The sequence below is a fragment of the Neodiprion virginianus genome, chromosome 3 (assembly GCF_021901495.1).
Source record: "Neodiprion virginianus isolate iyNeoVirg1 chromosome 3, iyNeoVirg1.1, whole genome shotgun sequence".
Taxonomy (NCBI): domain Eukaryota; kingdom Metazoa; phylum Arthropoda; class Insecta; order Hymenoptera; family Diprionidae; genus Neodiprion; species Neodiprion virginianus.
In genome coordinates, this window is record NC_060879.1 from 388,635 (window position 1) to 408,310 (window position 19,676).

At 38.6% G+C, this 19,676-nt stretch overlaps 7 protein-coding genes and 1 non-coding gene across 19 annotated transcripts; 3 read left to right on the forward strand and 5 right to left on the reverse strand.

The window, feature by feature from the left end:
• Positions 1–184: 184 nt before the first annotated feature.
• LOC124301635 (uncharacterized) lies at positions 185–1,424 on the forward strand. Of its 2 annotated transcripts, none has more exons than XM_046756961.1 (4): positions 185–502; positions 599–768; positions 869–1,086; positions 1,203–1,424. In XM_046756961.1, exons 1-4 carry the CDS (start codon positions 425–427, stop codon positions 1,226–1,228), a joined length of 492 nt encoding a protein of 163 aa, XP_046612917.1. In that variant the 5' UTR covers positions 185–424; the 3' UTR covers positions 1,229–1,424. The 2 variants fall into 2 exon arrangements, with proteins under 2 accessions (XP_046612917.1, XP_046612916.1); XM_046756960.1 differs by having other exon boundaries at positions 189–502; positions 869–1,076.
• Positions 1,425–2,597: 1,173 nt separating this feature from the next.
• On the reverse strand, positions 2,598–7,659 carry LOC124301630 (blood vessel epicardial substance-like). 5 transcript variants are annotated; one of them, XR_006907519.1, is made up of 10 exons: positions 7,519–7,659; positions 7,001–7,436; positions 6,356–6,723; positions 6,042–6,199; positions 5,807–5,909; positions 5,417–5,557; positions 4,962–5,160; positions 3,675–3,887; positions 3,370–3,399; positions 2,598–3,210 (listed from the first exon to the last, which is right to left on the reverse strand). XR_006907519.1 is itself a non-coding variant. In XM_046756949.1 (9 exons), the coding sequence occupies exons 2-9, from the start codon at positions 7,242–7,244 to the stop codon at positions 3,140–3,142; spliced, it is 1,326 nt and encodes a 441-aa protein (XP_046612905.1). In that variant the 5' UTR covers positions 7,245–7,436; positions 7,519–7,659; the 3' UTR covers positions 2,598–3,139. The 5 variants fall into 5 exon arrangements, 1 of the variants encoding a protein (XP_046612905.1); XR_006907516.1 differs by having other exon boundaries at positions 6,989–7,436; XR_006907518.1 differs by lacking the exon at positions 3,370–3,399 and having other exon boundaries at positions 6,989–7,436.
• An 86-nt stretch (positions 7,660–7,745) lies between these two features.
• LOC124301623 (protein FAN-like) lies at positions 7,746–13,672 on the forward strand. Of its 3 annotated transcripts, none has more exons than XM_046756932.1 (16): positions 7,746–7,874; positions 8,972–9,211; positions 9,306–9,504; positions 9,601–9,786; positions 9,869–9,940; positions 10,044–10,255; positions 10,391–10,553; positions 10,641–10,795; positions 11,270–11,448; positions 11,560–11,691; positions 11,789–11,995; positions 12,080–12,350; positions 12,459–12,689; positions 12,794–12,882; positions 12,979–13,233; positions 13,354–13,672. In XM_046756932.1, the coding sequence occupies exons 2-16, from the start codon at positions 8,979–8,981 to the stop codon at positions 13,443–13,445; spliced, it is 2,676 nt and encodes an 891-aa protein (XP_046612888.1). In that variant the 5' UTR covers positions 7,746–7,874; positions 8,972–8,978; the 3' UTR covers positions 13,446–13,672. The 3 variants fall into 3 exon arrangements, with proteins under 3 accessions (XP_046612888.1, XP_046612887.1, XP_046612886.1); XM_046756931.1 differs by lacking the exon at positions 7,746–7,874 and adding an exon at positions 8,407–8,524; XM_046756930.1 differs by lacking the exon at positions 7,746–7,874 and adding an exon at positions 8,546–8,818.
• A 3-nt stretch (positions 13,673–13,675) lies between these two features.
• Positions 13,676–14,526, reverse strand: LOC124301636 (transcription and mRNA export factor ENY2-like). Its single transcript, XM_046756963.1, has 2 exons — positions 14,156–14,526; positions 13,676–14,067 (listed from the first exon to the last, which is right to left on the reverse strand). Exons 1-2 carry the CDS (start codon positions 14,203–14,205, stop codon positions 13,839–13,841), a joined length of 279 nt encoding a protein of 92 aa, XP_046612919.1. The 5' UTR covers positions 14,206–14,526; the 3' UTR covers positions 13,676–13,838.
• A 32-nt stretch (positions 14,527–14,558) lies between these two features.
• On the reverse strand, positions 14,559–14,632 carry Trnai-aau (transfer RNA isoleucine (anticodon AAU)). The gene has a single exon. It is a non-coding gene; the product is annotated as a tRNA-Ile (tRNA).
• Positions 14,633–14,861: 229 nt separating this feature from the next.
• Positions 14,862–16,000, forward strand: LOC124301634 (EF-hand calcium-binding domain-containing protein 1-like). The gene is made up of 5 exons (XM_046756959.1): positions 14,862–15,093; positions 15,174–15,325; positions 15,409–15,489; positions 15,570–15,680; positions 15,773–16,000. The coding sequence occupies exons 1-5, from the start codon at positions 14,967–14,969 to the stop codon at positions 15,959–15,961; spliced, it is 660 nt and encodes a 219-aa protein (XP_046612915.1). The 5' UTR covers positions 14,862–14,966; the 3' UTR covers positions 15,962–16,000.
• Positions 16,001–16,013: 13 nt separating this feature from the next.
• Positions 16,014–18,163, reverse strand: LOC124301632 (immunoglobulin-binding protein 1b). Of its 5 annotated transcripts, none has more exons than XR_006907520.1 (6): positions 18,011–18,130; positions 17,778–17,980; positions 17,348–17,680; positions 16,881–17,278; positions 16,450–16,778; positions 16,014–16,284 (listed from the first exon to the last, which is right to left on the reverse strand). XR_006907520.1 is itself a non-coding variant. In XM_046756956.1 (5 exons), the coding sequence occupies exons 2-5, from the start codon at positions 17,937–17,939 to the stop codon at positions 16,562–16,564; spliced, it is 1,110 nt and encodes a 369-aa protein (XP_046612912.1). In that variant the 5' UTR covers positions 17,940–17,954; positions 18,022–18,163; the 3' UTR covers positions 16,014–16,561. The 5 variants fall into 5 exon arrangements, 3 of the variants coding, with proteins under 3 accessions (XP_046612912.1, XP_046612911.1, XP_046612913.1); XR_006907521.1 differs by having other exon boundaries at positions 16,381–16,778; XM_046756956.1 differs by having other exon boundaries at positions 16,014–16,778; positions 17,778–17,954; positions 18,022–18,163.
• Positions 18,164–18,495: 332 nt separating this feature from the next.
• Positions 18,496–19,532, reverse strand: LOC124301582 (single-pass membrane and coiled-coil domain-containing protein 4 homolog). Its single transcript, XM_046756815.1, has 2 exons — positions 19,372–19,532; positions 18,496–19,111 (listed from the first exon to the last, which is right to left on the reverse strand). The coding sequence occupies exon 2, from the start codon at positions 19,103–19,105 to the stop codon at positions 18,926–18,928; it is 180 nt and encodes a 59-aa protein (XP_046612771.1). The 5' UTR covers positions 19,106–19,111; positions 19,372–19,532; the 3' UTR covers positions 18,496–18,925.
• Between the last annotated feature and the right edge of the window lie 144 nt (positions 19,533–19,676).

Sequence of the window (19,676 nt, forward strand, 5' to 3'; positions counted from 1 at the left end):
AAGTACAACTTATGGCCACAAGAGCGGCGCTACGAGTTATTCATAAGCTTATAATTATTATTTGGCGGAACCCTAACCAATCTTTTTGATATTCATAGAATAACTGACAGCGCCGCGTAGTGGTCAGTAGTGGCAAAAAAAATCTGGACAATAACACGGCTACCCCCACCACTCAAATTTCAGTCGTGCAAGGCCTATGTAAGACCGTGCCGTGAACAGACCGTAGTCGTGCAACCACACAATATTGCATTGGTAACAACTCATTGTCACAACCATAGACGTTGACCGCCGTAGTTATGATTAGTTATTATTTAACCGAGTGGAAAGCTGCGTGCGCGGTACGCTGCAAATTAGAAGAATGACAACATTGATAACATACCGTGATACTCTACGCATACGAACCCGGCGTACGTAAACGCGCATCATGACAACTTTGGAGAACTATCAACTGCTCCACCCGGAGTTATTGACGGAGGACGCTCTAATTCAAGTGCTGAGGGATGTAAGTTGCGATTATTTCACTAGTCTTCAATTCTCAAAGTTTTTTTTCGGTAACAAATACTCATCTTGTGTACTTTACCGTTCCTTTAACCCACAGAGATGCGTCGAAGAACCTCAGTTAAAGTCAGCAACGAGGAATGAACTCGTTGAATTATTCAAACGAGTCGCTCTGCCGCTACCGCAAAGAACATTTGACGACAGCACGCATATGGGCAGAAAATTAATGAGCTTGCAGAAAAGAATGGATAAGCGAGGAGCGAGTGCAGTGTATGTGTTTTTTTATATCCCAATTGGTGGACACCAATTTTGATCAAAATTTTACCAAATCAATTGATATCCACAAGCTTGTGATATTATCTTGTTTCAGAAAAATTACCTCAACGTCTGATGGTCCGTCCAATGTTGGATCAACACTTAGAAATAATGATTGTAATTCGATACACGCTGGGAACGTTAATAGCAGACTGAAACCACCACTCGAGATTATAGGTAGTGAAACGAAGAAAATCCGTCTGTCTAAATCACCGATAACTCCAAAGGCACTTGGCCAAAATACCAAACAAAAACGTAAAGAGGTAAGGAAAGGTAAAATTGCATTGACCTGTATTAGTATCGCATTAAACTTCAACGGTAATATTATGGGCGACTAGTTAATAGTAATTTTGAGAAAGTTTATTCATTAAATATAATTGTAATTTCAGATTTCACCAGAACCGTTAGGTTGTAAAAAGCGGCAAAGAATTACATGGCCTTGACACTTGTCAAATCTGCATATGCATAGGATATTTTATTTGCTGATTATAGATGAAAGAAGACAGCAGAACACAATCGCAGTCACATCACCACAGTGTATAATTCAATTTTAATAGAGAATGCTGTAACAAATCTGTGTTTCTACAATAAAAACTGATTTTCACAGGTCAGCTTGGATTACAGAAACCATGAAAATTCGGTATAAAATATGATATGAATATGTTAAACGGAAGCTACGAAATTCGTTAATATTTTCAATGTAACGCAGTATGGTTTACGCGTTTTTTTTTCGCCTACATTCCGTACGTAATCGTTTCTGCGGTAGTACAAAAAGAGCATTAGAATACAGAAAAGTGCACTGTTACATCCTTGTACCGAAAAGTACTTTTTTGTACTCTGCTATAAAAAAAATTGTAAACCACACTTTTGTTACATCAAGTATTGTGAGCACCATGTAGGCAGAGTCTTTTTGTCACGCGTATAACTCATATTGTAAACTTTGCGCTCAACGCAAAAAGCCGTACTTGCCTTCTTGGTACACAATCTACTACTTCATTTTTAATTACCTCACGATTTTCCTGCAACAATCAGGTATGTGAGAAGAAAAAAAAGTTCTACTCTATTCCATCCAACGAGAAGATAGTCTTAGGATCGCGAGAAAACTCGTCCGTTTCGTTCAAGTCTCCGCCCGCTCCGCACCAGAATCTGGTCCCGCGTACTGACCAGGAGCGTATACGATACTGGGGAGCGCGCTACGCACTACCCACTCTCTCCCTACCTCACTCGCCGATGCGCAAAGTAAGCGTATTCTCTCGTTGAGCGAGTTATAGGTGGAATAAGATATATATTTTCTTAAAGTGGAAATATTAGGTTTTTTTAATCCAAAAAACCATGGCTGTCGAACTGATTACTAATAAATCAACTTTCGCACCATCCAGCTTTTGACTTCGACTTTACTAAGAACAGGCTCGCCTGTAAAACATGCGCCTTAAATAATAGAATCTTCACCTCTCAATTCGAAGTAACAAAATTGTACAAATTAGGGTTGCCACTAGCCAATGTCACCGTTTATCATACTCGTGAATGATCGCAAGAGAAAATACGATATTTATATACATCTATTCACAGAATCATACATAAAAGATGGACTAGTAAATTTTTACAAAAGCGTTGACAGATGTTGTGCAAATCGGCCAAGGTGCATTACGGTTCCCCAAAATTTGCCTCGTCATGAGTGTCGATTACGGTTTGTCAAGGTTGGTAAAATTTTCATTAGCATGGATGCGACCCAGTCTTCGACTCATTACATTCAATTATGGGTATCTATAATGAATAACGATGTATTATTCCTTTGGAGTATTATAACAATTGGATGTATTTATTTATACACATTGTCTGTTCCGATAGACCAAAAATAGCAATACCATGTAATCTCTGTTAAATCATTCATATTACCGTTTTCACAATGTGGAGATATCATACACTTTAATTGACTAAAAAACATATGAAATAATAACTGGAAGCATCAAGTAGTCACACACGCACAGACATATAATGTAATTTACAATAATACAAACGCAATGACAGCTGTATGCCGATTGAATAATAATGTTGGATCACAAAATTTTGACTAGTTCTCAGAATATAAACATAACAAGAAAACTCAACACACATATATACGCACACACGCACGGTTCCATAGCCTGCAGCGTAACATCTGCAGCCAGGCACATCTGAACACTGTAGCGTTTTTGTTTCACTTGTATTACACTAATTCCATTTTAGAATGGAGATAGTATATACACATTGTAGGGCATGAGGGGGCTGGTAAGAGGGTTTTTTGTTGGTTTCTTCTTCCAGGCTTGCCAGGGTTGGACATCTTTTGTTAGACGGGTGTTTCGTGATCAGTCTCTTCAATCCTCCCCAATCGCCAGGCATTTGGATCACCCGTCGTCGCTGTAAACCATCATGGGATTGCTATGTTTTGCTATGCCAGAAATTTTATACCGTAACTTGGAGTGATACCCAGATAGAAAATTAGTATAGGCACATGTTTTAATGCGAAATCTATGCGTACTTGGTATATGTTAGTTGGTAGCCTCCTTGAAAACTTACCACAGTAGTAGTATTTGATCCGTGGTAAGCCTAAAGGGAGAGAAGAGAAACATCATTATGACATTGATAGGATCTATAAGAACCTAGTAGAGTCCACGCTCTTCCAGATGTAAGGATATAATGCACAAGCCTACAGCGGTACAATAACAGATCAACCACTCCTTGGTTAAAAATTGATACAGTACAGATTATGTATAAGTATGCAAATATGATACAACAAACCTTTCTTTTTGTCGATATCTTGAATGAACCAAATATGCGTTGCGGGTATGACAAAAACGTAATAAAACGAACAGCAAACTTACCTAATTAAACAACCGGGTAAAAAATAAGAACCATAAGGTGTGATGAGGCGAGGCAGGGTTACGTGCCACACGTGTGTGTTGGGGATTCTGCTGGGGAATTATTATTGCGAATCGGGCACAACGGGAGGACGTACGGAGCGTGAAGGTGCCTAGGATGATGAAGGGCGTTGTTCAGCACTTCGGGGCTCGTATACAGCAGCGGCACTCTTTCTTCTATACCGAAACCAAATAAAAACAGGTGCAAATTATAAAATGATAACAGGTGGAAATGATTCAATGGGGCGTGAAATGTGGATAACACGTAATGTTCTCAAGGCATTTACTTCTATGATATGCTATCATTCTTCCAGTTTGACCTTCTGTAAAATTTTGTGAATTCAGTTTTTTACCCAAACAAATAGTCTACTTAACAAACATTGTACAATTCAATGCCGGTAGCTTTTCTTCTGGATTAAGAATCACGTTTGGGAAGTTGGCAGAAAAATTACCTTGATATTAACCATGGACAAAAAATTTTAATAAACTGTGAATATTCAATATTGACCTGTAAAAACCAACCCGCATTATTAATAATTCAGCTCTAGGCCAAACCCCAGAGTGATGCGACATCAAGCTTCAAATGAACACTTACTTAAAGCATGTGATGAGAGTGTTCAATTTATATACATCTGTGTGATTCATTATAGGTGCAGGTATGCGCACGACTAGATCGTAGTACAAGTGTATGAAAATGCATTGCAACAAAGTCAAAATGCCACAAGCTCGTTAAATAATTGGCGGCCTGAATTATCACGTATTACGTAATAAATACTTACAGTCATTACGTGTCTGATTTGTACATCCAACAAAACAGCAGATATCAAGTATACGTGGGAACGTCCACGGTTGATATTAAATTTATACTTGTAATACTAAAGTATATTTGTGCAGATAACGCAACTTGTCTCAAAAACCTGTGTACAACTTGTACACATAAGTATACCACGATTATCTAGTACTTAGTTACACACATATATCTGTACATGAACATATGTGTATATGTGTCCTGTACGTATTTATGTATGTATGGATACTTGGCCATCAAAGAGATATAAAAGTTTGTTTGAAAAGAATATCGTTAACAGTACATTCCAGGCATAATTTGAAGCTTATTTGCATTGTTGGCTGAAGTGCTTTCAATTACTCCAACAATCATTTCACAGAAACTTCTTCCGTCATTGACAAACAGTGAAACAAACAAACTTGGTGAATAATGAAAAATAATGATAAAAGGAGAGAAATACATACCTTGTAGCTGCCGGTTAATAAGCGCAGTAATTCCTTGGCTGCCGTCCCCAGTGTTTTTCACTACCAGCTGGAGTTTGGTGTCAAGATCATTGGTATCAGTCGTCGTAGAGCCTGTTCCTGCTCTGGGCACTCCGGCTAGATTGACTACCTGTCCATTTTGATACTGGTGAAGACTGCTAGCTGCCATTGTCTCACTCACCTATCACTCGCAATGAGTACTCACATTTATATTTGCACAATCACAATTTTTCCGATTCAAGAACGGACGTTACTAGATAAATTTTTGACTTATGCCGATAGAAATATATCTCAATTGCAAATGCTAACGTATTGAATGAGTCTTTTTAATTTGCTTGTGACAGTATGTCACACAGTTATCAGGTATGTAGCAAAATTTTGGTAACCTATACTTCCCTGCCTAGTATCATTTCTCTCGGTAAATAAATAGTAGTTACCTGCATTAATTTCTTGACAACGTCTCTTCCTAGGATATGATCAAACACAGCTTGAAGAAATTGATCAGTGATAATGTTCAACTTTAGTTTATCCCGATGCCAAAGAAGTATCCTCGACTCTTCCATTGCCGTTATCGATACCTGTTTCAAAAACAAAGTCAAATAAACCTTACAGAATCAAACTACTTTACTCAAGTACTGCGTTTAAAAATATTTCGCTACTGATGGTACCACCTTTGAAATGATCCATTCTTGATATATTCCGCTCACTTATATCGTAACAGTACAGTCAAAAAGATTCTACCAATGCCAAACCATTTAGAAAACAATCAGCACCAAACGTAGTTGGTTTAATTAGGAAATCGTGGTACACATAGATGCATATTTTACCTGAAAATATTCATCAGTGGAAACTCCAAACCATTCGGGTGAGTCCAGAAATTGATGTGGAAAAACTATATGCAACGCTCTCCCGTTTTGTGAGACGACCAGTCTGGAAAGAGTGATCAAAATATAAAAAATTGCACTCTATACTGTGTGCGAATAATACAGAGATGAAAATACAAAGTAAACTTATACACAACTCATTCGCACGATACTACTTGGTGAGACTTTAGATACTTACTTCCCAGAAAGTACCAACGAAAGCGAGTCGACCTTGGTGACTTTCTCCTGAGCATAAACTTCTTGATACTTCAGTTGACGGATTCCTTTCATGCAGTTCAGAACTTTTTTGAATTGATGCCGCGACACCCTGAGCGGTTGAAACACCGCAACATAGACCTGAAACATCATCACATTCGTATTACAAGCTTTGATTGATTAATTATGTGCAATGCTATAGGCAAGTGAGAATGTTTCATTCTGAGAAAATTGCAACTTAAATAATATATTTTAGCACACATTGATGAAAGTAAATTGTACAATTATAATGCTGACCTCCTCAACTTCTCGTGAAAATTTGACCGGTCGCAGTCTGTAGAGAAGCATACAAATGTGGAGAAAATTTATGGCTACAAATGTCGCGTTCCACAGAGCCGCATCCAGCCAGCAGGCGATCGCCCAGCCCCAGAGAGCAAAGAACGCACACCCAATAAGGAGGGTGCACCGCAGATACAGGACACCGTGTATGCCGCTGGGTGCAAGATGCGATAAGAGGAAGAACGCATTGGCCAGTTGGAAGTAGATGTGATTGATGTGAACTCCATGATACGGTTGGCACGTGAAAGCACCGATTAAAAATGTTGCCGAGGTCAGAGGTGGATATGGGTACGTCCCATGATTTAACCCCGTCAAATCTCCACTGCCTGAAAAGCCATTGACACAGGTTTATACCTTTGGTGTGAACGAAATTTTGATAAAAAAAAAATACACGTTATAACTTGGCCAAGTACTGCGGGAACAAACCAAAATCACCAGCCAACAAGCAAAAGAAACTGCTCCCTTAGATTCTTATCCTCGTTTCAACAATACCACGGAACGGTAGTTACTATTGATGTCATAATCGTCTTGATAGAAATGAGAAAAGATAGGTAAGTTTACCAAGCTAATTGTAAGTCAAAAATTGCTCACTATTCACAGCACCTGTGACAAGATTGGTAGCGTTGTGGCACTTGTCGTTTCCAGATTCCGTGGGCGACGTCGCGTCCCCAGGATTGCCGTTCGTGACGTGATCGGGGGAAACAACCGATGACCCACCAACGACAGCATCTGTACGATTTGCGCCAACTTTTCCAACAGCCGGAGGGCGCAGCAGAAACAGTACAAACAAGATCCTGCAAGAACTCCAGCCGTCCCGACCACCTCCCGAGGCGATCCTCATCCACATCCCCGCATCACCCCAGTCGAAATCCACCCGCTTTGAACTCTGTGGACAGTTTTCAGGAGTCCCCTGCTGCTGCTATCTTCGGTATTCCTCGTCGACCTCGACCTCCTCGGCGTCGGCGTCGGTTCCCGGAGCATATATGGTTATGTGTGTACTTCCGTTTCGGGCTGCGTGTTCCACACCCGTCACAGATAGCTATTAAAGTATCGGAGGTGAATGGCAGTGAATCACTTGTACTCTCTGCGATTGTCGTATGCTTAGCCAGTTGATTCCGTACCTCCGGTATATATGTTGTTACAGTTCCGTGTCTGCGAGACGGGCGACGCCGCCGCGAAGATGCTTCAGACTTCGCTTTTCTTGGTTACTCACGCTGCTTGCGCAGCCTTTCCCGAACGTTTACGATCATACGTACCTATGCATACCTGCCGTAACCACGTTACGCGTACGTATGTATGCATGTATCTATGCAGAGATCGCGGTGTGTACGAATGTACTAATGCACTCCTCACGTGTTACAAGCCCTATTATCATGGGCCTTGGAAAGCTTATCACGCCTGAGCAGAGGTGCAGTTTACGATGGATGGAACACTAAATCGTCGTTCATCCCAGTGATTAGCGTTTAAAAATTATAAGGTGGTTAATTATTTTCCTTTCGTTTAGCCGCGTCAACGTTACTTTATTCGCGGATTACTGCCGTTGCTTTTTGCTGGCTATTCCGAAGAACGGACGGTTGAAATATAATGCGGGCAGGCGCGATGTCAGAATCAATAAATTACGGAAACAGCATGTGCGAAGAGTGCAGGAAATATTAATCACAAGGAACGAAGTCGAGAATAATTCTTGTAATGTTGCATGACACTTGTATAATTTTCCGACAATCCGAGTCGCATGTCTGTAAACTGCGGAAACTTCCCAGGTTTCAAAAACAGCACAACGTCCTTTCAAAATCGCTCAATAACTAGACATCCGTGTGTAGTAGTACGTACGCGTCGGTTGCGTAACATCTCGGAGTTGTACCGATTTATGAATGATTTTTCGCGTTTCGCCAGCAAGGGGGGGGGGGACCTCTGCTGCTTAAACCATTGTTACACCCAATTGGAAGACCTGCTTTGTGGAGGTTCACGACTCAAAATCCGAATGCCGATCTGTCAAGGCGAGCGCAGCGAGAACACTGTGCATTCTGCATTAACGACGGGGCCAACTTGCAACTAGTAGAATATCCTTGTCGGGGCAAATTTACCGAGTAACAGCCGCAAATAAGGTTATACTAAACTCCAATAGAGGTCAGTTATTTCACTCCTGAGAAACAGAGAGAGAGGGAAAATAGTCTAAAAGCAGGGAAACAGTTACTCCAAGTTACTCGACTAACTTGATTCATCTCCAACTGTTGATCTGGTAGTTTTACTACGAAATTTTGACACATGAACAAAGCGAATGCAAAATGTTAACTTAAGTGCTGCGACTTCACTTAACAACAAACTACGAATCGAAAATTTATAACAACGTAAAGAGACAGAACTCGGGCTAATTTTTTTTCTTCATGACAATCCAACGTATAATATAATGGACAAGGAAAGGTAGATAATATTTCTGACTCATGACATCAAAAATTTCACACTTCTTCCATCAAAATAGCACGTTTATTTTACTGGATACGTGTCACAAAAGTTGAATGAAAAATTGCACCATTTCGCAGATCAAAAATAACAGAATCTTTCCATTCGTTACAGATTCACAATGCTCCTCCTTGAACCAGGAGAGATATTTTTCGAAGATTACAGCGTAGCGGCAAAATCCATCGTAAATTCTCCTGCGAGCGAGACCTACGATGAGTGGATAGATGGAAGGCTGAAACTGTGCTCTAAATCTCTTGTATTCGTAAATAAGGATTTGACCAAGCCGCTTATTAAAGTCCAACTGAAAGAACTGATTAACATTGAGAAATGGAGCTCTAAAGACTGGAGTCACGGGTTAGTAACTTTTCATTGCCCGTTGTATGTTCGATGAACACATATGCGTATATTACTCTTGCTTTAACTAATACGGTTTCGTTTCTTTCTTCAGCGACGACAATATTCTCTTTGTGAAATGTAAGCAGTATGTTGAGATGCTACAGGGCAACATCCTCGCACCATACAAGTTTATCCACAAAGAAAATCACTTCTTGTTTCGCTTCAATTACGCAACGATTGAGGATTGCCTTCCGCAAATATTGCAACTATTGCGTGCCACTACATTGCCTACGGCGGAACAGAATGCCATGGTAACGAGATCTGTATTTTTTAAATAGAAATTGCCCTAATGACTTTTTCAGTTTTCGATCCATAGCCTCGTATGATTATCGAATTTATACTCTCAGATCACTGCTATTGTGCATTCGAGACAGTCGAGAGTATCGTTCGATACGTCATGGCTTGAAGATCTCTACGAGCAAGCCGTCCTTGAATTACAAGCTGATAAAATATCACCGCTTGTCGTCAATCCGGGAAGAGTTTTGTTGACCTCATCTAGAATTTACTTTCAACCTTACAACAACATGGATCAGGTGAAAATACAAAGTTCAGAATCATAAAATTAATTGTCCATGGTGATAATATTACTCATAGCATACTGTTATACAATTGTAGCATCCAGTTCTGAAAATTCAGCTCAAAGATATCAGCCAGATAATCAAGAGAAGGTTCTTGCTGCGGCAAGTGGTGAGTGATTTTCCTATATTCAAATCAATAGGCGAAATAAGGTAATATTCCCAGTTGGACATGCGATTGTAATTCATTAACTTAACCGTATTGCTTTCTTTAGGGACTGGAAATCGTGTGGAGAATGAGAGGGCCAGAGACAAAAAAAGAACACCTATTTTTGTCCATGAGGTCTCACATAGACAGAGATAATCTGTATCGGAGATTGTTAGATCAGTCGGAAGTCTCTCTGGAAACAGTCCAGCAGAACCAGATGACAATGCAGTGGCAAAATGGGTGCTTGTCTAACTACGATTACCTTATATACATAAACAGGTACATATATACAAATAGCTAGCATTTTAAACAAGGTGGATAAAGAGATATGAAAATTACGGATTTGCTACACACTACTCTTCAAGAAGTACTGCTATACAATTCAATTATTCTTTATCGCGCGTATTTTTACAGTTTAGCAGACAGAACATTTCACGATCTGACGCAATATCCAGTATTTCCCTGGATCATTCAAGATTATACTTCAAGTTTTTTAAATCTAAACGATCCAGCTGTTTACAGAGATTTAACAAAGCCAATTGGAGCGCTCGAACCAACTCGATTAGAAAGACTGAAGGCAAGTACATATCGCGTACTCCAGAGAGGCGTATCCTAAAATAAGATCCCTACATGCTTGTGCATGACGAATTTTCATTTTCGTCAGGAAAGATACCTGGAAATGGCAGAACCAAAATTTTTGTACGGATCTCACTACAGTGCTCCGGGTTTTGTCCTCTTCTATTTAGTAAGAAAATATCCAGAGTACATGCTCTGTCTTCAAAATGGTAGATTCGATCATCCCGACAGAATGTTCAACAGGTATATATTATAATCTAAAAATTTATTAAATACAACAAAGTCAGAATATTCGTGAGTTTTATACTTATTGCGTTTGGTATTTACCAAAATTTACTTATGAGAACCATTGATTCCTCAGTGACTTGAAGAATAGACCATTTTAGAAGAAAACATACTTCTTACCAAACCAAAGAGAAGCAGCAGCATGCCAAAAGCTGCTTTTCATTAGTCAATAATCAAATTTTTTATGCAACAGATAGGTTATTTATTTTTTCTAATGTGATCCATCAATTTTTGAAGTTTATTCACTGTTCCCGGCATATGTTCGACGTTGCGCTTTGCATTATTGTATACTAGATAAATGCAAGCCCTTACAGTTTGAGGTAATCTTTGTCTAGGTAAAAAACACTTGTATACCTACATCATATCGATAACAATCGTACACTAAACTTGCAAGGCTTTATAATGACCATGTATTCTAATACAACCTGACAGCGTAGCTGATGTGTGGAAAAATGTATTGGTGAATATGTCTGACTTTAAAGAACTGGTCCCAGAGTTTTATGATACAGAGACTGCTGGCGATTTTTTAGCAAACATTTACGGAATTGATTTTGGTTATCGACATGACGGTTCTAAAGTTAATGACGTTCAACTGCCCCCATGGGCTAAAGGTAAAATATTAGCAGTATTGTTGCTCACTCCTTTCTTCACGTTTTGAATGTGTGTTATTCTCATCTCAAAAATGATTCTATGATGATACATTTTGACCTACCAACGTCTAGATCCAGCGGATTTCGTCCGTCAATTAAGAGATGCTTTAGAGAGCCCATACGTGTCGCAAAATCTCCATTCTTGGATTGATTTAGTATTTGGATATAAACAAAGAGGTCCGCAAGCAGTGGAAGCAAATAATGGTAAGATTTTGCAAGTCGCCCATTGTCTCACATGTTATTGAATAACAGAATATCCATCAGGATGAAACTTATATTTCGATTTTGCATTTTCATATAGTATTCTTCCATTTGTGTTATGAGGGAGCTGTTGATTTAGACACTATTCAGGATATAAATGACAGGCACGGTTTAGAGGTACAAATAATGGAATTTGGTCAGATACCTAAACAAGTTTTTGACTTACCACATCCAAAAAGAATGCTGTCTGTACCTCATGTTGTATGTGAAAAAGTAGTAGGCTTGCATGACGGAAGCCGGTTCACCGGTGAGAATTTATTTACGTTAGGTATTATTTCTCATTTGACTACTAGTATATGTATTGAAGTATAATACGATACCTTATCCGTAGAAACCAAGATCTCTGAAATTTTCACACTCCAACAATCAGTCGTATTCCAATCTCATAAAGACTCTGTCAGCTGTGTAAATCTCATGGATGGTGAAACAGGAGATGATCTTATTTCCGTAGGACACGACGGAATGCTCAAGTTGTACTCTATGAAAACCAGTAAATTAACACGCAGCGTCCCTCTCTCCTCACTGCCCTTGTCATCTTGTATATCTTACAAAGTTCCGTCACAATCCAACATCCTTGTCGCTGGCTGTTGGGATAACACGATGTAAGTGTTTGCTCTGAGCACAAGAGAAATGTGTCTATACTTCTCACCTCCGGTCAACCATTTTTGACTGTATTTTTTTTTTGTTCTTCTTTTGATTTGTTGACACAGAATCTTTTACGATATCGAATTCGGCCGAATAGTCGATACTCTGCCTGGGCACGAGGATGCTGTTTCTTGCCTAGCATGGAGTTCGTCACGTAACATATTGGTGTCCGGCTCATGGGATTGCACGGCCAAAGTGTGGCGAAGTTGTAGCTCAGGGAAGAAAATTAAACCTGCAGAGTGCCTGCTTGCTCAATTAGATCATGATGCAAAAATTACATGCATCAACATATCGGGGTAAAAACATTATACAAGAATATTTTCAAAAACTTGTGGTAATCACCGACATCTATGAATTTTCCACAATGGCTTTTTCTACAGTACTTTCCTTCGCGTTATAGGGATGACAAGCTGCTAGCCTGCGGAACTGAAGACGGTGAACTCTTCTTGTGGTGTTTGGAACAGTTTTCTCTGCAGTTTACCGTAAAGGGTGAATTAATTTAAATATCTCTATTCGTCGTAATTTGTCTCTTACTGGCTAGCCATATTACCTAAAAAATATACGACATCGTGCTTCCCATCTCAGGGCGCATGGCGAGAGTGAACGCTGTGGTATTTGATCCAGAATCCAAACAGTTAGTTTCGTGCACAAAAGACCATGCATTGAAAATCATGGATGTGACGACTGGCACGGAAATATACTCCTCAATTCTAGAAAAGGAGCCGACGTCTTTATGTTGGCGTGGAACTGAACTGCTTCTGGTTGGAGATGCTGAAGGGTATCTCAGTATGTGGAACCTGAGGGGTGTATTTATTCTTGGGAAATTCAGCTGCCATAATGGTAACCACAATCATACAATATCATTCGGATTTTGTTATTACCTTGAGTCCTGTAAATTTTCACTTGTTACTCTTTCTTCTGAAACTCTGGTTTGCCATGATAATATATGTATTTTCACAGAATCAATTACTACTTTAATGGTATCCAGTAATAAGAAAAAAATTGTCACTGGCAGCCGAGACAGGAGAGTCATTATCTGGGATTGTAAATAGCGTTCGTATTAATATTCACAAAAACGCTTATACATTTAATACTATATGATATGCAGAATGTGATACCTTTGTGCGATAAAAATTATTACGTATATTCCCGAAATGTTAAAATTGTAAATAATAGATACTTTAGGGCTTAAATCTGCAGAGTAGTATATTATATATTTGATAAAAAAAAAAAAGAGCTGTGCTGTGTAAATCTTAAGGATAATAAAATATGAAACAAGGTCGATGGATTAACTAATTTATTATAATTATTACCTATATTTCACTTGGATTTAAAATGTTGATTGGGTAAAAATATTGGAGATAAAGCGGAAAACTCGTATTTTCAATTGTGACTGACAGAATTAGCCAATAATCTCGGCTTTGTTAAAGCACTAATCATAGTGGTTAACTTTTCAAACTTTCTTCCTGTGCCATAAGATGGTTCTTAATCTTCTGCAGCAATTCTTTCTTAACAGAATCAGGAACAAGACTTCGTGCTCTACTTGTGACCGTTGAAAGCAATGTGTCGTACGCGATGTCCTGTCCATTTTCCTTTATCAGGTCCTTGCAGATGATCTTTACTTGATCTCTCCATCCGCATTCGACTAGACGCAATCGTAACAATTCTTTCAACCTATAAAGTTACTTTCATTCGTTACTATTCATTGCATCTTCGATGTTTCTTATTCAAGGAAGTTTCGAGGTTAGGTTAGGTTACTTACGCGTCTCGATCGCCGACCATAACTAATCTCTGATGAGGTGCCGACTTCATTAATATTGGTAACGGTAAATATAATAATTATTCTGTAGGATTCAGATGGCAGATCCTGATAACCGTTGTATCCTTGCTATTCTTCGATCAACTTTGAGGTTAGCGGACCGTTTGACAAGGCGTTTGAAAAATAACGAACTCTCAAAGTGAACGCTGCAAGTCGAAATCATGTGATCGAATCACATCGTCTTTGGTCGAAATGTAGGAGATATGCGATTATGATTTCAGTCAGAAAGTAATGTTTCTATTTACACTTAATGCCGATCAATAGCAAGGGAAAATATACACACATGATATTTCAATTTACCAATCGCAGATAATAATTAATGAATAAGTAAAATAAAAAATTATCATGGCCCATGAGGGGATCGAACCCGCGACCTTCGCGTTATTAGCACGACGCTCTAACCAACTGAGCTAATGGGCCGTTGGAGTTGTCGTGTGATTAGATGTATAAAAATCCTGGGAAAAAGCGTTTATTCAAAACAGCAGCATCCAACTATCCACACTGATGGCAATTTTCTTCTTATACCCAGAAAAACATAAAATTAAAAAGAATTGGATTGAATTAGTTCATATTTAATTACAGATCTTATACCCAAATTACCTTATCTGATGCCTGTTACTCATGCATTTGTTTGTTTTAAATTTTTTGGTCCAGAATTACACCGACTGAGAGAAAAAATAATATTTAATCAATCATAAAAACATCTGTCAATAATTGTACATTCGTTCAGGAGCGGTATAAATCGGCCGTAAGAATGCCTAAAGAACTTCCTTGCGATATGCTAAATGATTCCTTGAAGGAATGTGTTTTTAAAAGAAAAAACATTGACGCTTTCAAAAAACTCAACAAGGAATCACATTTTAATGCCAGGGAGGTAGAAGGTGAGGTGTACGTCATGAGTGGATACGAGATTCTTGGATAAATGAACAATATCTAAACTCTATTGCAATTCATTTAACAGCTCTGTCTCTGATACATTGGAAAATTTCAAATGAAATTGGCTGCATACACAGGTTGGGATTTCGAGATCTTCTACACGCTGGATTAGATTTTACAGAAAATTATCTAATCGATAGAATATTCTCGGCGTTTGACAAGAAAAATGATCTAGTGGTGAATAATATTGAATAATTATGTTGCCACTCCTAATAGTAACACACGTAGTGTATTCTTAATGGCAAGAAATCAAAATATAGATCACAATGGATTCGTGGAATTTGGGACTCTCAGAAGTTTTGCGAGGATCGCTGGATGAGAAAATAAAATTTGGATACAAGGTGAATCTAATTATGAATCTGTAATTAGATATTATTTAGTCGTCGCTTGTCATAATAGACCAGTTTTGCTTGGCTGTCAGGTTTACGACTTCATGAGGACGAAAAAGATACGAAAAGAGTCCATATTTCCGATGATGAGAGGCTGTTTGATCAAGCAACAAGCCGATGACGATCCAGACGAAGGAGTGAAGGTGATTTTTAAACGATACTTCAAATTCAATACTAGTTAACACTAGAGACAGAAAAAATTTACAATCTTGCCTCATTGTTCTATTAATGTTAGGACTTGATAGACCTGCTGCTGAAAAAAATTGATATCGATCGAGACGGCAAAGTATCGGAGGAAGATTATAATTCGACGATAAGAGGGAAAAATCTTCTCTTCTTACAATGCATGGGACCTGTGTTTCCCTCGCGAGAGTCAATGTGCGCTTTTCTCACAACGTTCACTCCACGAACCGGTCGATACTAAGCAACAAGAACAAATGTAGTAACAGTAATGTTTCAAATATTTTCACCACACATTTAATATCAAAGATCAGAAGGTATATTCTTAATGTACATACATCGATACACGTTATAAAAAATCATGATTGATTCAGACGATCTGCTACTCAAACACGAATTTTTTCTCCTAGAAACGTTTTGATTTCTCCATGTGTCAAACTTCCAACTAGTACGTATTTTGAACAAGAAAAAAAATCCCCTACGATCCAAGTAGTATTCTACGTGATACCAACAGTCTGATAATAAGTTAGATATCTTGAAAGCATCCAGAATTCAGCTATTAAGTACCTGAAAACAGTGATTGTCAAAACAAATGTTCCAGCAGTGAAAAATCGAAAAATATTATAAGCCACATACAAAATGTAATGCTCAAATTGAATCTACCTTACAGAACTGACAATCATTAACTTTTTCCATATAAAGACGTGGTATTATGTTCTCCATTTTTTTTACCTCAAGTTAGTACCGTTGGAATTCTTTCCATAAATATGGTTCAGTACTAAATAGAAAAGTCAATTCCGATGGACCACTTTGCATGAAATAAGAGTCTGAATATTTTATGGATTTAGCTTCTGTTGCTTCTGTTCCCCCAACCTCGTCTATGAGTATCTTTATATTCATCCATGGCACGAGCTTGGGCAAGAAGCTGCGGATCGTCTTTCTCGACTTGGTTTTCTTTTTGCTCCTCCTCAATATCTTCTTCCTTCAATTCATCCGTGTTGGGCGGAATATTCTGTAGGCACTTGCCACTCACTTGATTTCTCTGCGACGGATCTGGCCAGCTGAAAGCACCAAATATTGTGAGATTCAAGTCTTGAGATTGATGTACTTAGGTTTTATCGTTCCTAAAATGAAGCAATTTATTTTAATATTGGACGACTTACTCGCCATCTCTGATTCTTTTATCGTAAAATTCTTGCACAGTCAGAACGGGTAGACTTGGATAGCCAGCTCCATAAACTTGTTTTTGTAGCTCATCTCTCGTAATAATGATCGGCTTCAGTTTAACTCCAGGCAATTTTGATTTTCTTGGGTTTTGAGCAGCCAAGGGGTCGCTGTGCCCAACTTTAATCATGTGCTCTATTATTGGCCTCTCCGAAGCTATTGAACTTAAATCATCCAACGCTTGGTTCACATACGATTTGATTAACGTAACGTAGTACTCTCTCTTCGATTCTTCATCTATATTTGGGTTGCGCATGTTCTCACTTAATGTTTCCAGTCTGCTTTCCAGCTCTTTCTGCTCCTTGAACCTCTGCAGTTTTGTATTTCTTGTCGACACCTACAAACCAGGAAGGTTAGACGAGTCAAAACAATAGGCCCCTTGAGAAACTCCTCATTGATTACAAACCATGGACGTTATTAATTCGGCGTTGGACATTGGTTTCCTCACTGAATTTTCTTCGCTCGACTTTTTCTCAGGTATTACAAAATCAATCAGTCCATAATGCTCTAGCCTTTTCAGAAAATCGTTGTAATAGATCTCCGCTACGTCAACAATGTGCAATCGGTCGCTCGTTCCACAAATCTTTAGCGTCAGAGTTCCAAGCAGAGCTGGCAGCAGAAAGTATTTGATATTTGCCGTCGCCACTTCTTCGAAACTCTCATTGACGCTAAACATATCCGTCATGGATACCAATCTGGTTGCATCTTCGAACATGCTCATCGCCCTCCTAACTTCAGACTTTTTTTTCGAACAAAACAAACAACAATAACAAACATTAATAAATTTAAGACCGCATCTGCGTAGGTTATGGGAAACGCCGCGTAGGAAAACCTACTTGTATTTTGGGGCTATTTGTTGCCTCCTGGGATTTATTTATGCTGTTGAACAGGGCAAACCCTTCGTCGTAAATCTGAGACAAGCTTTCCGCATCTTTTTCTTCTCCATGAGGTAATTGCTTCAGGTTTTCCCTCGAAGCGTTTGACTTATTGGAATCCATTATTCGGGCAGTCGGCTGTACATACATATCAGAGATGAGTAGGTACATAGGTATACTAGGTCCATGGTACATGCATACATACGTTTGTTTACAATGTTTAGCCTCTATTCCGTGCAATCTCACCCACACCCTGTTCCAGCTAAACCTTCGATCAAATCTAATGATTTCGCAGATTTCACATCACTAGACGAGAATTTTACGTCGAATTGCCGCACGGAGCGCGCCACTTGTCAGTCGACACGGAATTGCCGCTAAATTGCCGCATGCGCGCTTCTCTTCTCACGCGCGGCTTTCGTCTCTAAATTTAAATGGTCATCATTTCTCCATTCCGCATTCTTATAATTTATGAAAGGATCGGCCAGATAGAATTATATTTTTATACCATCATTTCTCCACTCATCGTGAACGTTACAACATTTTAACGTAAGGTTTTATGCCCTTGAAAACGGATTTTTTTTACAATTCTCCGTTGAACGAAATCGAACAAAGATTCGGTACAAAATCGTTTTGTAAAGAACCGATTCAGTTAATACATAAAAAATTTTAATAAATCAAATCGTAGGGAAATAATTTATTTGTATTTAAATCTTCATGCTTACAATTTAAATTGGACCCTGTAACCTTACGTATAAAATTTATAGTAAAATACTGTGCTGACGACGGTTCTTTTCATTTCACAATTCGATATCCGCTTAGGCCAAGAATATGTAAAGACAGAAGATCCGGGTAGTTGACTTGGAATTTCAATTTTATATTACTATCGTGCAGGTTATTAAAATCCACAAAACATCTTTTACAAACATCTGATATTTATCGATATTTCAGCATTCAAATACGTTCATGTTCTGAAATTATGTAAATAATGTATTCATTCGTTACACCGCATATCGTGTAATGAGATGCAGATTGATTATAATTGTAAGTTCCTTTTAAAAAATCCTTAGAGCTATTTTAGATAATGTTATTATTCTGTAGATATCATAATTTTAATAGTCTACGGGCTTTGGACGTGTTTTCAGATACACATATACAACGATGAGTAGAAATATTGCAGCAAACGTCGGTAGAACAATGGTGAATAATCGTTGTTTGTTTTCAACGAATTCTTTCCTTCGCTCTTTCTTCTGCTTATTAGTTTCTTTAGTTTTTCCCTTTAGTTGCCGCATTTCTACCTGTAATTAAATGGAAAAATAAATAACAAAGGTCTACTGTTCAATTACAGACTAAACAGGAGTTAGTAAAACTTTCAACAAACATACTGTTCAATAATACTCTACACCATGCTGCTAATTGTAACGAAAGGTAAGGTATATTCCCTTACTTTGGTACAAGCTAATTAGTTACCGACTAATACTCATGTACTTAACATTGACCATTACTCCATGTCTATATAATCGTCAAGTTGAAAAAAGTTTATTTACTCTTCTCTTACCGATAATCAGTTGGAATTGTCCAAAATATGTCAGCTAACCAGCGCGGCACGCATCCAACGTGCTGACAGATATTTGACACGTATGGTATTCACACACGTATGTACAATTCCTGGTGGCATATGGAAAGAAGCTAACGGTCATTGATTAGAGGTTACTAAGGACAGCTAACGGAATGAAGTCTGGAGCGAGTGATTCTACGACTTTCGGTGTGTTAGCCGCCATCTCTTAGCCAGTATGGAGAGTTTGAATTTAAAATACAAACGCTGCGTACCGACCGAGTTCTCTGGAAATAACTTGGAATCTT